The sequence below is a fragment of the Zootoca vivipara genome, chromosome Z1 (genome assembly GCF_965207765.1).
Source record: "Zootoca vivipara chromosome Z1, rZooViv2.hap1.1, whole genome shotgun sequence".
Classification (NCBI taxonomy): Eukaryota; Metazoa; Chordata; class Lepidosauria; order Squamata; family Lacertidae; genus Zootoca; species Zootoca vivipara.
In genome coordinates, this window is record NC_142583.1 from 31,442,430 (window position 1) to 31,458,664 (window position 16,235).

General features: G+C 40.7%; 1 protein-coding gene across 4 annotated transcripts in view; it reads right to left on the bottom strand.

The window, feature by feature from the left end:
* The window catches only part of TLL1 (tolloid like 1), a 131,219-nt gene that overhangs the window by 20,577 nt on the left and 94,407 nt on the right, over positions 1 to 16,235 (bottom strand). For all 4 annotated transcript variants that reach the window (XM_035112116.3, XM_088660056.1, XM_035112117.3 and 1 more), the window contains 5 exons: positions 11,478 to 11,580; positions 7,977 to 8,093; positions 5,215 to 5,360; positions 3,381 to 3,576; positions 814 to 939 (listed from right to left, as the gene is read on the bottom strand). In XM_035112116.3, coding sequence (XP_034968007.3) covers positions 814 to 939; positions 3,381 to 3,576; positions 5,215 to 5,360; positions 7,977 to 8,093; positions 11,478 to 11,580 — 688 coding nt within the window. The remainder of the gene's footprint in view (positions 1 to 813; positions 940 to 3,380; positions 3,577 to 5,214; positions 5,361 to 7,976; positions 8,094 to 11,477; positions 11,581 to 16,235) is intronic.

Here is a 16,235-nt window from a genome sequence, read left to right on the forward strand (position 1 = left end):
GGCGGCAGCCACGCTGCGCCCGCCCGCCACGCTGGGAAATGGGGCGGGGCAGGGGCGCCGGAGGGATCCGTCGCACCACTGCACCAGGGCGCAAGGTATGCTTAAGACAGCCCTGTTGAACAGAATCGGTTCTGGAAGTCCGTTCAACTTCCAAAACATTCAGAAGCCAAAGTGTGGCTTCAGATTGGCTGTAGGAAGCTCCTGCAGCCAATCAGAAGCCATGCCAGATGTTCAGCTTCCAAAAGAACGTTTGAAAACTGGAACACTCACTTCCAGGTTTCGATCGTTCGGGAGCCAATTTGTTTGGGAGCCAAGGCGTTTGAGATTCAAGGTATGACTGTATAGTCAAAACACATTGGGTTCAATGGTGGGTGGGACTGCCAAAGTATTTTTTCCCAGAAGCCCACCCCCATTTTGACCCCTTTTTATTTACTTTTAATTTGTTTGCTAAGTGCGTAAAGCTGAATGCGAGTAAATTAAAGTTACGCACGTAAGTTGCGGGCTTATTGTACTTAAAAAGGCTTTCCTGTCTGAAACCACATACCCGAATTCACATTCACATAGAATATGTTGAGCTCCTAAATGATCACCACATGCAATTATGGCAGATTTTGTAAAGCCACCATACTACCTATCATTGTTTTGACATGTATCTGTTATGTGGTTTATAAAGACACATGCACAAGAGTCAGTCTTGAGATAGACTCTTGGTGCACGAATGAGTTTTGGCATATCCAAGTTCCTAAATCTGGGCCTGAGTAAGCCTATAATGTAATAAATCTACAGAATCTTTGGAACACTGAGCAGCCTTACCTTCACAGCTCTTCTTGTCAGGCCCAAGCTCATAACCTGGATCACAAGCACACTGATAGCTGCCCAGTGTATTCACACACCGTTGTTCACATCCACCATTGTCAGGTTTGGCACATTCATCTTCCTCTGTGAAGAAATGGAAGGACAGAATTGCATTTACTTATCCATTTCATAGAATTTATACACCGCTTGATGGACAGAAAAACCTCAGAGTGGTTTGCAAAAAGATAAAACCGTAAAATCAGGAAAACAATTGCAACACAGCAAAACATACGGGAAGTTAAAATACTAAAACAGATTCAAATTCACATCAGCGTTAAAATAAAATCATTGCCTTCTTTGTGTCTTGGCTATAAAGAAAACACAGTGACAGCTCTTCGGATTATTTCCCTATAATTCAGATTGTATTAAGTTTCTAGCTTTAGATTTATTATAAGTGCATGATCCTTCTTTGCACAGACACTGTAGCCATTTGTGGAGGGATCTCCAGAAGGCAGTTTCTCCCTTCAGCGTGGAGATGCAGGCACTCAGTATTCCAGGCTGCTTTGGGAAATAAGAGGTCTGTGTTTGCCTCCCAGATCCCTGCCTAGACTTCTCCTCTCCTTTTGGTCCAGGGGCACAAGCACTGATCTTACATTCCTTGACTAAATATAGAGGGTGACCTGCATCTCTTTGTGGGATGTAACATATGCAGTCAAGTACAACACTTCCTGTTTGCCCAGAGTGGACACCCAGGAGTATGTTACTCCAGCCAGGAGGACATCCTGTCACACCTGGTCTGAAGCATCCTCTCCCTGCGTGTGACCAGGTAGATGGGCATGACCCTGGGAGACCCCATAAAAGAGATGGTCACACGGCCATCTTCCCTCCTCCTCCATTTTATTCCATCCCAATACTTTTGCTGTGTGCTAGCTCTCAGCCAGCAGCACATGGGCTCATTTTCCTACATGGGATGAACCCCCTCTCTTTTCTGTAACTACGAGCTAAAGCCTGCCTTCAGGGAACCTACTGTGAACTGAATGTAAGTAAACTTCTTATCATTGCTTTTAAAAAAGACTGCTGTGTCTTTATTCTTTTTAAGAGGGAACAAAGGGGATTTGCCAGGATCAAATCCAATCTGGACAAGCCACATTGGATTGCTTAAGTAAAGAGATTGAAACGAATCTACCAACTAGCTTCCTGCTATATAGCTTGAGTGAGGAAGGATAATATTTAATCAATATATCCTCTCCTACTATCCACAATGTTCCCACACTCTTTTGATGAGAAGCATGTGTTGACATCCCATCTCTGTACAGCATGGTGTGGGGCCTGAGGTGGGGCATCCTTTTGCACACAGGTATTGTACTCTACACCTGTGTGTAGAAGGTTCATGGCCTAAGAATTGTGTTGCTGATATGCAAGAATTTAGGCCACAGGAATTTAAAGGTTGTGTAAAATACTAAGAGGAAAAGGCTGAAAATCCAGCAGGGTCACTCAAAGGGCACTTTATCTCCAACAGAATGAATTTATACATTATCTTGAATTTTATACTCAAACCCAGATTAACCGAATCCTCAAATCCCACATTTTTATTCTACTGATATTAAAGGAAACAAGATGCAACAGAGAGAAAGAGGGAAATGTAGAATACAGTATTATCTCTACAAGCAGCATGACATACTTATGAACATTTCAGTCATCACTTCTTTCATCACTAGTTCTCTTGATTTCGGTAACAGTGGGTTCCGAATCATCCATTTAAAATAGATAATAAAAGCATATACCTGAGACATGATTTCCTGTCTCTGTTTGATTTTGTGACTCAGTAGTTAAGTATTTGATACAGAATCATGGTATGTCTTACGCTTTATGTGTTGCATTATTTTCATAAAAGAAAAGAAAAAACAGTTGATATTGAATAAATGTGTAAAATGTATACCTCTGTGGTTTGGTAATGTTTATATGTGTAGAGAACATGCATGGCTATAGGAGAGGGCACACACTAAGCAGTATAAAATTCTGATTACTTATCAAGGTCTGTAGAGAGGTTTGCTGTTATTTTTCGGGAACAAATCTTAGCCCCCTTCTCATTAAAAGGTTCTTAAAGCACCATCACAAATAAAATAAAGATACAATAAAGCTGCAGAGTGACCGGATAAAATGAAAAGCCGGCATTAAACAAGATGAAGCATTAAAAGCCTCTGTGAAAGCTGATACATCGAAAAGTGACAAGTTCTCAGATCTGCTGCACAGTACTGGGAAGCAGGTTCCAAAGTCACAACTATTAAGGCTCATTGGCACTCAGCAGTGGCTCTCAAGTCTTAAAGATGCTAAGACTACCAAACAATGAAAGAATAGGAAGCTAAATACAGACAAAAGTGCTACTGCTTTGGATATTCCAGACCAAAAAATAAGCAGTAGTCCCTTGAATTTAGCACACAAACAGTAGAGTTCATATAAAACGAGTGTTGTATGTTTCCTGTGGGTAAAACAAGATATGTAAATTTTAACACACTGAAAATTGGCATCTTTTTCTGAATTGCACTGTCAAGTGCAACTAGATTCTCACTTTCCAAAACTGGTACCTTTAAAAAAGTTAGCAGCAAACCCTGCTTTGTTGACTGTTCCATCAGAAACAAACTTCATCCACAGGGTATTAGAGGTAGATCTGATGTCTTCAGGTTTATCATAGCCACAAAAATGGCCAATCAAAGGACTGCTTTCACTGGTTCCATCTCGGACTTCTAAGTAATCATAGGCACAGTTGTCATGTCTCTCAATCTGCAAATACAAAGCAATACCATGACCGATATTATAGCTGGTCCTTTTTCTGCTACTCAATGTAAAACACATTTTAAAAAACCTTACTTTGGGGGTTCAGCATATCACTGAGTTTCACTGTAAACCTGATAATTATGTAGGGTTTTGTTTTGTTTTTTCAATTCCAAGGGATTGCGATATAGCATTGGCCAGTGCAAAAGCACATGAGGTTTTGCAGCAATACACATTGTACAAATGAAGCTAATTTGTAAAATGAAATGAAGGGCGTGTTCAAATCAAGAGTTAAATTGGTATAAGAGTCAGAGGTGTGGGATGAACCTGAAGCAGGTGCACAGCTAAGTCAGGTGAAGGAAAAGAAATGAGTCTTGGGGGCTGAGCGATTAAGGAAGGGTTTCACTCATTTGAATATACTACGGTTGCTTCTGGTTATCTCAAATATTCTGGTGGGTTGAATAACGATCTGAAGCAGCACTGGCTACCTAGCAGTATCCATATACATACGTCAAGGACAGCATAGCTCTTTGACCTAGTGATGGACAATGAAACAATGAACATATGATACTGGTCCATCATGCCAGCTTTGTCCTACTTGATAGGCAGTAGCCTTTCAAGCAAGAGACTTACTCAACCAACCTGCCTAAGATCCTTTATCTGAAGATGTTGGGAGCTCAACTCATGCCAGTAAACTTGTAAAGTCGGCACCCTACTCCTGAGCTATGCATGGAGGGTTCCGGTAGCTCAGTGGAAAAGTCATAACTTTGGCCTCAGCTTTCAGGCCCGATTATTGTCATGAAGTTGGCTACCAATGCTCTGATCCCTTGAGATTTCCATTCTCTAAGCTCCCATTGTTTTAAACATCTGCTGTGAGGATAACGGAGCAAGCTTATATAATAGAAAAATGCAAAAAGGTTATTCCAAACTGGAATGCAAATATCACACACACCAGCTGTAAATCTCAACCCCATGCATAAAGTATTAATGACTAGCCTTATGAAATCCTGTTTGAATACATTACATTTATGTGATGTGATATATATATATAATTGAACCCTAGGAGAGTATTCAAATCATTCTACAAAAAATATTTTCCTGACCCAAAACATGATATATAGTTCACAATTAGAGTTACAGGCTTATTCAGCAGTATATAGCATATAGCAGCAAATGACACACAGAGTTATTCTGTGTAAGGGTCAAAAATAAAATTCACAGGTCTAGGATAATTTGTAACAATTGGGCGGGAGGAACACTAATATTTATCTCTGGATAACAACAACATTCATTTGTTTAATTTTTTTCAAAAAGAAAAGAAATACATTTAGGAAAGAAATAATAGGCCTATTATTTAATAGATTCCTAATGCAGCCTTGTGGAACAGGATTAGTCATTTGTCAAAAGAAACTATTGTCAGTTTTTTTAAAAAAAAATTCCAATTTAAATACCACAGATAACATAAAATCCCTTTAATCTTCTTGAAATTTATGCAATGGGGAAAGTCTCAGTGAAAGGAAATATTAACTATAGGGGTTACATTATATAGAGAATGCTTTGTTTCTTCATTGGCTTAATGAGGATTCCCTTAAATGTCACTGTCATTTATCCACAGATGGTTTGCTCCGATCAGTTAAAAGGCTTTACCTCAAAGGCCTGAAATGTTAATCCAACATTGTAGTTCTCTGACACTGTTATTTTCCACACACATTCCTTCATTGGTCTGTAGTCATCAGGATAATTAGGAGACTGGATCTGGCCTTCATTCTTGTGTATTTCACCTCCACAAATTGCTGAAGAATACATAAGAATAATCAGGCGGAGCACATTTTCATTTATTTTTTTATTATTATTAATACTGAAAAAACTAACCCACACTTCATTGCTTAGCAATGCCTGTTAGAGGTACAATAATATAAATGAAAACCAAAGGGTCTCAGCAAATAAACCGATAATAAGAAGAGATAATACCACAGCAAAAACTGATTTTGGGGGTAAATAAATAAGCTTTTTTAATTTAAAAAAAACCACACACACAGCAGTGTCTATAGCAATAACAGTATCAAAGTCTGTCCAAGCCAATTAACCTCCTCATAAGACTGCTAAAAACCACCCATTAATTAGTACCGGAAGCTCATCAAATTTCAAGGGGGAGAGCATTTATCATTGGGTCATCACTAGAGAATATGCCCTTTTCCTAATTGCCACATAACATATTTGCTTTGGATACAGAACAGTTAGGAGAGCTTCAGCTGCTGTTCTTAGCTCACAAGTGGAATGGTATGGGAAGAGGCACTCCTTCAAATATATAGGTCCCAAGTTCTTTTGTAAATCACTACTACCACCTTGGCTTAGTAACAGATTGGCAGCCAATGCAATTCTTTTGGAATTATTGTAATATGAAAGCAGGGAGCTGAACTACTCAGCATTCTTGCTGCTACATTCTGCACTAGCTACAACTTCCAAACCAGCTTCAAGGGTAGTCTCAGACAGACCATTTAACTACTCCTTGTTCAGGAACAGCCACAGCCCACAAACCAACCAAAGCCATAAAAGACACTCTTTGCCATTGAGTCTACTTGGGCCTCCAGCAACAATGTTGGATCAGTGAGCAACCTAGCCTCAAACCTGTTATTTCAGAGGGATTGCAACTCCATCCAGGACAATCAATTCCCAGACCTAGGAACCACCAACCTACAGAAACTCAGCATTAAATTGTTGGCCTTTATCCAACCCATCCAGGGCCTGTGCAGCCTCAGCTAATGTCTTCTAAAAGTTGCATAGTTATTTTTCTCATTGACATCTGATAGGAAGGGTGTGTGGGACTACTGAGAAGGTCCTCTGCCTGGTTCCCTGTAGCCTCGCAGTGAGGGAACCATTAGAAGGCCCTTGGAGCTGGACTTCAGCATCTGGGCTGAATGATGGGGTGGTGATGCTCCTTCAGGTACAAGATTGTTGTATTTCTTTTATGTCCACCCTAATCTGTCTCTGCTGTTTTACTTCATATTGTAATTTTACTGTTGTTACTAGGGTTGCCAGACTCAAAAGAGAGCAGGGCAATTAAAGGCATAGAAGTCCTGTCCACTAATGAGTCTGGCAACCCTAGTTGTTACACACAGTATGCATAAACTTCAGGTTGGACTGCAGCCATAGGACATGACCCAGCAGCTTCAGTGTCTGGACCAAAACCCCACTAATGCCTGAACTTCCCTTTGTCATCTATAAGAGGGAAATGCTTGGCACCCACAATGGGAAATATCTGTGCTTTGCATGGAACATTCCCTTCTCAGAGGAAAGGAAGTCCTTAGCATGCAGAACTTGGTCAGCTGCCATAGTTTATATGTTGATTAAGAATTGAAAAATGTCATTACTACTGTTCAGAAGAGGCCCAGGCTTATGAGAGGTTTGGGCACATAAAGAACATTAAAATAAATTACAGTTATGCAAGGGAACAATCATAATATCCAACTACATAAGAAGCACCTTCAGGATCAGAATTTGGGGATCCTAGACCGCTATAGCTAAAGAAAAAGAATATTGAGGCTCTCGCCTTTCCTGAAAGACTATGTACATACATTAGAGAACTACACCAATATGAAATGATCAAGTAGATCATTTCAATGATCAAGCATTCATTATTCATTGTATACTGCACAAAAGCATGCTTAACTCTCCTGCATTTTTCTCTCCTGGAGGTAGAAAAACAGTTGCAGCAGAGGTGTTGCTAGGTTACAAGTCCCAGATCTTTTTGTGAGTGTCGTAAATGTTTTTGGGTGATGATTCCGGGGGAAATGGAACTGGGTGACTGGATAGAATATCCTTGGGGTAAGCAAATTAACAAATCATTTAATACGACTTTACCTAGAATTGATTTCAGAGTATTGAATAGGTATTAATTGAATTTATTTGGAGAAAAGTATGTTTAAAAATTAGGAGAAAATTTATAGAAGAGGAACTAATTTTAGGGGTGATCTGTGGTGGCATGTAAACCAACTGAGTAATTTACCTGGGGTGATTTGGAAATTAGTTGACTTGCCTTCTGTGACCTATAAATTCCATTTGTAACTATACATATGCAGTTTCTCTGCAGGCTGGTGCCCCAAATATCTTAGGTTCCTAGCCAATACCCCAAAATTCCAGAAGGACAATTAGAGCAGAAAAGCAGTTAAGAAGGGCAAGGATTCAGCAGAACCCACCCACTGTCATTCCTCTGCTCAAACTCATAGCTTCTCAAAGTAGCTTTTGATAAAAAATAAAATGATGATGATGATTTAAAAACCTTTTGCAGGAAGATACATGCAGCCAATTTAACCACTTATTTGATCAAGTTTAAATCATTACAACACTTTAAAGCTCATATAGTTTCAAAGGAATAAACTTTAGTTAACTTGATTACAAGAGAGACTCACCTTCGTAAGTGGCTGAAAAACCTTTCCCTACCCAGGTACTGCTGCCACGGAACTCTATCCACATTCTGCTGTCACTGGAGGTGAGGACATCTGGGAGTTTGTCACCGCAGAATCTGCCTAAAAGAACAGTAAGAAAAGACATTTTAAGGTCTCCCTCTCCAGGCCAAATCCTGCAATTTAACGTAATTAATGTCAGGGCCAAACTACACTTAATGGAGGCAGATTCCTTGGACAGACATTCTGCCCCACTTATGTGTAAAGTACAGTTGGAGAGTTGGGGTACAATTGAAAACACTGACTGCTGCTTCCCCTCCTCCCCACAACCTCTCCCCACCTGTTTCACCCCAGTTTGTTTCTAGTATCATAGCCCAAATGCAGGGAATGGCAGTGGGGGGGGGGGCAGAGGAGCAGGGCATGTGGGGAAGTAGACACAGCACAGAAGGTGGAGTACCACCACTGATTGATTCTATTTGCTTTATTGTATTTCTATGCCGGTTTTCTCAAAGCTGCTTACAAACAATAAATAACAATAATATAATAAAATGTTAATAGAACACCGCAAATACAGCATAAATCACCTAAAATAATAAACAGATCACCAATAAAACCATTACAGTCTACAAAACTCTGCCAACGAAACAGCAACTGAAAAATTAAAAAAAAACCTCACAATTACAGCAATAGTCATATTATATGATTAACAAATCAATACGGCATTTATAATCCATAAAACAACATTAACAGCATGTACAAAATAGCAACTAAAGAAAATAAACTAAGCACTGTTAAGCTCTCACACACATTTTCAATGCCCCCCCAGGACTCGTAATCTTTCACTCTGTTTAGTTCATTAAAATACACATAATGCCCATTGCTAAGCCAGCTCAGCCTTTGTGGCTGATGAGCAGGGTAAAATTATTTAATAAAATAAACAAACAAACATGGGGGGGTGGTACGTTATGTATAGTTTGGCCTCCTGTATACATAACTATACAATAACAGTAGTGGTTGAGGTTAGCCCCTTTGATGCACAGATAGGATTTACAGACCATTAAGTATTAACAAAAAGTTACCATTATTTTTGAAAGTCTTCTGTAAACTTGAAAACTAGCTAGAAAACAGTAGCGATAACAAACATTTAATCAGGTCTACAATGTGCTTTAAGAATGCAATTGTTATTTGGGTTTGGTACAAAAGCTCTTTCCTTACTAGGAATTTTTTGTTTAAGTCTACTATGTGAGTCACCTTTTCCTTCCTTTTTAAAAATATTCGGCTTCTTCCTTCTTCCTTTCCTGATCCTTTAGTCCCTCCTCCAGCTTCCACTCTTCTTACTCCTCTTTTATTTTTGTAGTGACAGCAGAGAAAACTCCTTATTATATTACACAGATCACACCCTACTATGGATGTGGAAACTCCTGAATAATGTTGGGTGTGTGTGTGTTACCATGGGTCATGGGGTGTCAGATATCCTAAGGCAATAACTGATTTCTTAAATGTCCTGTGGGAATTCTAAAATTTATGTATTTAAATCTTTTGTATACCTCTTAGTGTCACAAATGACCTCAAAGCAGTTTACACATACAGTGGTGCCTCGCTAGACGAATTTAATTCGTTCCACGGGTCTTTTCTTATAACGACAAATTCGTCTAGCGAATCCCATAGGAATGCATTGAATTTTTTTTGATATATATATTTTTTTGCCCATAGGAATGCATTAATTGAATTTCAATGCATTCCTATGGGAAACTGCGATTTGCTAGACGAATTTTTCGTAAAACGAATTCGTCTAGCGAGGCAACCTCCGCTCGAAAAATCCTTTCGTTACGCGGAAATTTCATTAAGCAGGGCATTCGTTAAGTGAGGCACCACTGGGTATCAATCAAAACAGTAAGAACAAAATCAGGGCAAAGCAGAATGTCCAGAAGAGACACCTGAAACTATTGACATTACATCTTTGTGAAGTAGAAATAATGCAGGTGAATAAGCAGGTGGGAGAGCAGCAGACACTTGAATACAGACCTATTACAGATATTATTACCCAGATCTGCTTAAACTTAAAGCTTTCCACCAGGAAATTAAACCTTGCAACAATAAGTGACATCTGACTGCAAGAAGCGAACAATCAAAACCATAGCTGTCAAGTTCTCCCTTTTTTTAAGGGAAATTCCCTTATGCTGAATAGGCTTCCTCGCGAGAAAAGGGAAAACTTGACAGCTATGATCAAAACACAGCAGGGGCATCTGTGTCGCCTGATGATGAAGGAGTTTCAAAAGCTGGTTGTTCACTACCATGCATGCTTAGATAGTGCTCTTCTACTCTGGATTTGTCACTGTTTACTGCTTCACATTTTACAAGAATTGCTTGCTGTAGTGCATGTTTACTGGGTGTACCCAAAGTAAGGTTACCATATTTTTTCAATGAATCTGGGGACACTTTAAATACATAAATACATACATACTACACATTCGGGACGCTGATGCTGCAGCGATGGCAGTGGCAGGGAGCGGCCGCCGCCTTGACCTCAACTGGTACATTTCCCCTTCCTCTGAGGCTTCAATCTCCTTTCTCCATGAGCCTGGGCAGCCCCTGAGTTGTTGGTTCTTCGGTGGTGGTGGGGAAGCCGTGTGCAGTGGGTCAGGCATGGAAAACGGAGAAGGAGGGCCGAGGGCGGCGGCGGCGGCGAGGCTCGGGCAGTGCAATGCCTCCCTTCCCATCGGAGCAGCCCCAATCCCATTCCTACTTGTGTGCAAGCAGGAGGGGGTGGGGATCCCTCAGCTGGGAAGGGAGGCTTCTTGTTGTCCCTGCCCCCTCCTGCAAGCTCTGATAGGCAGCGTGAAGCCTCCCTTCACAGCTGAGAGATCCCCGCCCCGCTCCTGCTTGCACGTAAGTAGGAGTTGGGAGGCTGCTCCGATAGGCAGCATGAAGCCTCCCTTCACAGCTTAGTTGCTGGGGTCAGGGAAGGTGGAGGCAGCCCGGAAGCTGCATCTTAGAGCCCCTGCACCACCACCATATGGGGACTTCCAAGCAGCTCCTGAAGCCAGCCAGAGCCAACTGCTCCGGGCTGCTGAGACTGCCACTGCTGCGTTTCCTGGGGACATTAGATGAAATCCGGGGACATTCCGGGGATGGAATTTGTCTGGGGACTTATTTGCAAATCCGGGGACTGTCCCCGGGAAATGAAGGCATCTGGTAACCCTAAGCCAAAGTGCAACCTGTAATGTGCAAAAGAAATACATCCCTTTCTTCTACCTCAAACTCACTAGCATATGGAACCAATTATACAGGGCTCCCTAGAGCAGGTAATAATTGAGGGGGAAAGTTATATTTCTCTCACACTTTGCAATGACAAAAGTCACACAGCTCTCTCGTGGCTTGTGCTACAAATATCGTATGATGGATACTCCCAACTAATAAGCTAATTCCAGATCACTTTTTTTAAAAATTTAGCTACTGTTTCTATGTACCAGTTATTCAGAATTGATCATAACAGAGGTTTCATACCAAGCAGAGGTGATTTTTTCCAGTAGCCATCTCTTACTTCAATATAGTCATACCAGCAGAGGCTGCTCTTATAGAGGTCCATTGTAGTGAAGTTTAAAACAATCTGAAATATGAAAAAGAGAGAAGTACAGTATGTCACATGTGTGTTTGGTTTCTGCTCTAAACCAGAATAAATATATTCCTATGCTGACCATAAATGTCAGAAATGTTAACATCTGAATAGTATCACTATTTCCCCTGATTTTCTTTGTAACTAAGATAATCCTCTATCTAATAAGCATTTAAGGGCTTAGCTCCTTAGGGCCTAGATTCTGAAACTGTGGGGAGGACATTCTATCCTGACTTGGAATAGCAAACGCAAATATTTAGACAGGGAGTGACTTCCTTGCCCCATCAACCAAGAGCTCCCTAACAGAGGATTTTTAGTGATCCACATTAATTTCCAAGGGTTCCCTGTGTACATGATTTATTGGGGTGACAATAGCCAGAGCAGTCCTCTCATAATGTCAATGTTGGGTTGGTGCCTAAATCAACAAATCCTTGCCCGCATCAGCATGCTAAACGAAACTGTGCTCAATGGTGCAGCTAGGGTTGGGGCTCAGGATTCAAATTCAGCCCCTACCCAGCCCAAAGCCTCCCCCAAATGATCAGCAGGGAAATGAAGGGAGTTGGTGATGGGGCACTAGGGCCAACTGAGGTTCTTCCTGGTTACCGTAGCAATCTTTCCTCATATTTTAAAAACATTTTATAGTCAGGGGGCAACCAGACAGCCATGTGCATGATTTCAGGTGTTTGTTTTATTATTTTGACATTGAAATATAAATTATCCTTTTCGGCAACGGAACTGTGCTTATCCTCCTGTAAATGCGTTTAGCATCAGGGCTACAGAAACAGTCACTTTCATTCCTGTAATCATGATGGCAATATGATTTAAATGAGCTGTAAATATGAAACTGTCTATGCCCAGAGTGAACAGTTTTTGTGTGTGATCATTTGCCATAGCATATAAATAATGTAGACACATTTGTAAAAGCATGGGAGTGGTGGTAGCAGGCAGGGGTGTTGGACTCAAAAGAAAAGCTAATTATGTGTCCACAACTGAAATTATAGTATGTCACTATCTGAAATCCCCTTCTCCTGGTAAGTTCATTGAGTCCAGGGCCTACAACAGAGATTGCTTGTGGGCACACATGCATAGCTGCCAAGTTTTCCCTTTTCTCGCGAGGAAGCCTATTCAGCATAATGGAAAATCCCTGAAAAAAAGGGATAACTTGGCAGCTATGCACATGTGGCCACAGAGGCCTTTGCTAGCAACCTGGGCATCCCCCTGCCCCTCCTCCTACTGAAATTAGATTTAAAAGAAGCATAGACCAGGTTGTGGTGTGGCGACAGCTTCTCCAGTTTGTAAATCTGCCCATGGGTTCAAAAAGGTTGGTGAGCCCTAGTCTAAAATTTCCTTAATGCTCCACTTACTGTGCTCAAGAATCTCTATAAGCTCACCTGTGCAACCAATAATTAATTTATTGAAGGAGCCAACACGATGACAGTAAATTTATAATAGGGATCCTGAATTTTAAAACTTTTGCTAAACATTGGAATACAAGCTTTAAGCATGACTATGTACCAGATCTGTGAAGGTGGAGAGCAGGGAACTATAGATATCATGTGGATCTATTCCACTTTCAATTTTAGCGACTAGAGACATGCAGAATATACCATCTCATCAGTTACAATCTGACCAATGGGCTTGAACTACTGTAAGTTAACTTTATGGGGCATTTGAAATTAGAGGGGAAGCCTTTGTTATGGAAGAAACAGGGTCAGATGGAGTATGTGATCTGAAATGCAGGATATAGGAGTCTGCGAGAGAGCCTCATCCTGCACTGTCCCTACAGTGACATCCCTGCAGAGGAAGAAACTGTTAATTTATTGACTAAGACCCCACCCCGCCATAATGAGAAGCTGGACCTTTCATCTTGTTAGTCATGATAAACATAACAGATTGCATCCATTAATAACACATATTTTTAGACAGTGGCACCAGAACTGCTAAAATAGCAGTTGGCACAAGAACATTTCACTTTACCACAGAATTCGCATACTATGTACTCATTTATAGAGGTACATCCCTACTACGTCCTGACAGCATATGCCGGGCCACTTCAATAGGCAGACGTAACAGCAGCTGCTACTTACTTACCGCCTTTAACCAATAAAAAAAATGAATTTACATTGAGCATCTGGTGTAAGAATTACACAGCAATCAGCACAGAAGACAACCTTTGAAAAGCCTTGTGCGGTAAGAAGAAGAAGAAGAAGAAGAAGAAGAAGAAGAAGAAGAAGAAGAAGAAGAAGAAGAAGAAGAAGAAGAAGAAGAAGAAGAAGAAGAAGAAGCTATTTTGCATATGTTCAAATTTTGATAAATAATATGTCAATGATTGGCAAATATGTTTCAAGGTGCCAGCTGAACTGAATGTAATGAATCCAGTCTGAATCATTTCAACCGGGTGGGAGAGCCTTGAAACATTAGGAAGCAATAGAAGCTTCCCATTACAAATCAGAGGAGAATTTTAAATAGCAAACACTTCTGAAATCACATGTCATTAACTGAACGGATGATTCAGGAATTGCTGCTTCAACTGACCACAGCCTAAAGCAGCAGAGTCAAATAAGCTTTGCCAGTAGTTTGGGTAGAGCAGTTTTGCTTTAACACGGGACAGATCAGATTTTGAGCATTTGCTGTAAAAGAACCATTGCTACTGTGCAGTAAATCCAATTTCATACTGCAACTGTATACTCTCCTTCGGCAGCTACTTTGCCAGCTGTACGTGTTTTCTGTATCTGTGTGAGAATCTATCCTTTCCTCAAGTTGTAACGGGGGAAATATAACACTGCTATGCGGACAAGGAGCCTAAAATATCATTAACTGGTTTCTGACTGCACTTCAGATATACACACACAACCCAATTAAATAGCATTGTATTGAACTTTTGCAAACATTTTGATTTTATACTGGAAACCCTTGCAACAATGGAAATAAGCTTGTATACATTCAAAATATTTTGGTCACAAAATATGCATCATGGGTTTGTAACAGTTACCTAAACAAAACTGTAGGGAAGAAAAGTTACACTGAGAGCCACAGTTACTACATTATTGCCCTCTTGCTGAGGGAGTTTGAGGGAATCAAGTTCCCTGCTTCTCTGCAATATCCTTACCCTCCTTTTAACATTCCCTTGACTCCCTTGTCATTCCTGCTACTAACATATTCAGAGACGTTTCTGTTGGTCATGTCTTTAGCAATGTGTTCCTCAAGCCCAACAGTTTAGGTGCCTGCGGCTACAACTGTGTCAATGGGCATCTTTTCCTAATCTCCCCCCCCCCCATTTTACTAATGAGTAGACCATTGATATTCATGTGCTTTACTCCCAAGACCTTTTCTCTAGGCCTAGAATCCAAATGTTGAAGGAAATAAGTGGGCTGCAATCCAGTTCAGCCCGTTTATTAAGCTGAAATAAGTAGGATTTAAGTAGCAGGATTGTCAGCCTCTGCCACAATCCAACAGCGAGTTAAGCATGTTCAAGCCCATTGGAATCAATAGATTTTAGCATGCTGAGCGTTTTGTTGGGCTGCTGACATGACACTTTCACTAAAAACTGATATACTTGGAAAATGTTAGTTTAATCCTGTCGTGAACATAAAGCCGTAGAAATTCTGAGTCATAGTTATTTTTATTGTAAGCAGGAAATATGCAATGATGGCTTATGTGCCAGGCTTCAGTCTTTGAGTGTAGAACTAATTATTTCAGAACCTATATTCTGGTGTTCCTAAATCAGCAATACAGTCATGCCTCGGTTTAAGTACGCCTCGGTTTGAGTATTTTCAGTTTAAGTACTCCGCGGACCTGTCTGGAACGGATTAATCCACTTTCCATTACTTTCAATGGGAAAGTTCGCTTCAGGTTAAGTACGCTTCAGGTTAAGTACGGACTTCCAGAACCAATTACACTCATACTTCGGGTTAAGTATGCTTCAGGTTGAGCACTCCACGGACCCGTCTGGAACAGATTAATCCACTTTCCATTACTTTCAATGGGAAAGGTCACTTCAGGTTAAGTACGCTTCAGGTTAAGTACGGACTTCCAGAACCAATTACACTCATACTTCGGGTTAAGTACGCTTCAGGTTGAGCACTCCACGGACCCGTCTGGAACAGATTAATCCACTTTCCATTACTTTCAATGGGAAAGGTCACTTCAGGTTAAGTACGCTTCAGGTTAAGTACTAGCGGACTCGTCTGGAATGGATTAATCCACTTTCCATTACTTTCAATGGGAAAGGTCGCTTCAGGTTAAGTACGCTTCAGGTTAAGTACAGACTTCCGGAACCAATTGTGTACTTAAACCGAGGTACCACTGTACTAACTTTGCTTCCTTTAAATGCAAGCACCAATTCATAGTAGCCTAAATTACTTTAACTGAAGGAAACACATTATAGCGTTCATATTTGCTATATTTCAAGACTTCTTTCAAACTACAGCAAGCCCACAACTAATGCAAGGCTTATAGTCTTATTTCCTGGACACCCGTCCCCTTTCCACCACCACCCCTTTTTTAAAAAAATGCCAAGCACGTAAAGCTGAATGCATATGAGTTAAATCCGAGTAAGTTGCAGCCTTATTGTACTATGCCTCTCTGAGATTGTAAAAGTCAGACAAGTTCACTGAAACACTATTTGTGACATTTATGACATAAGGCAA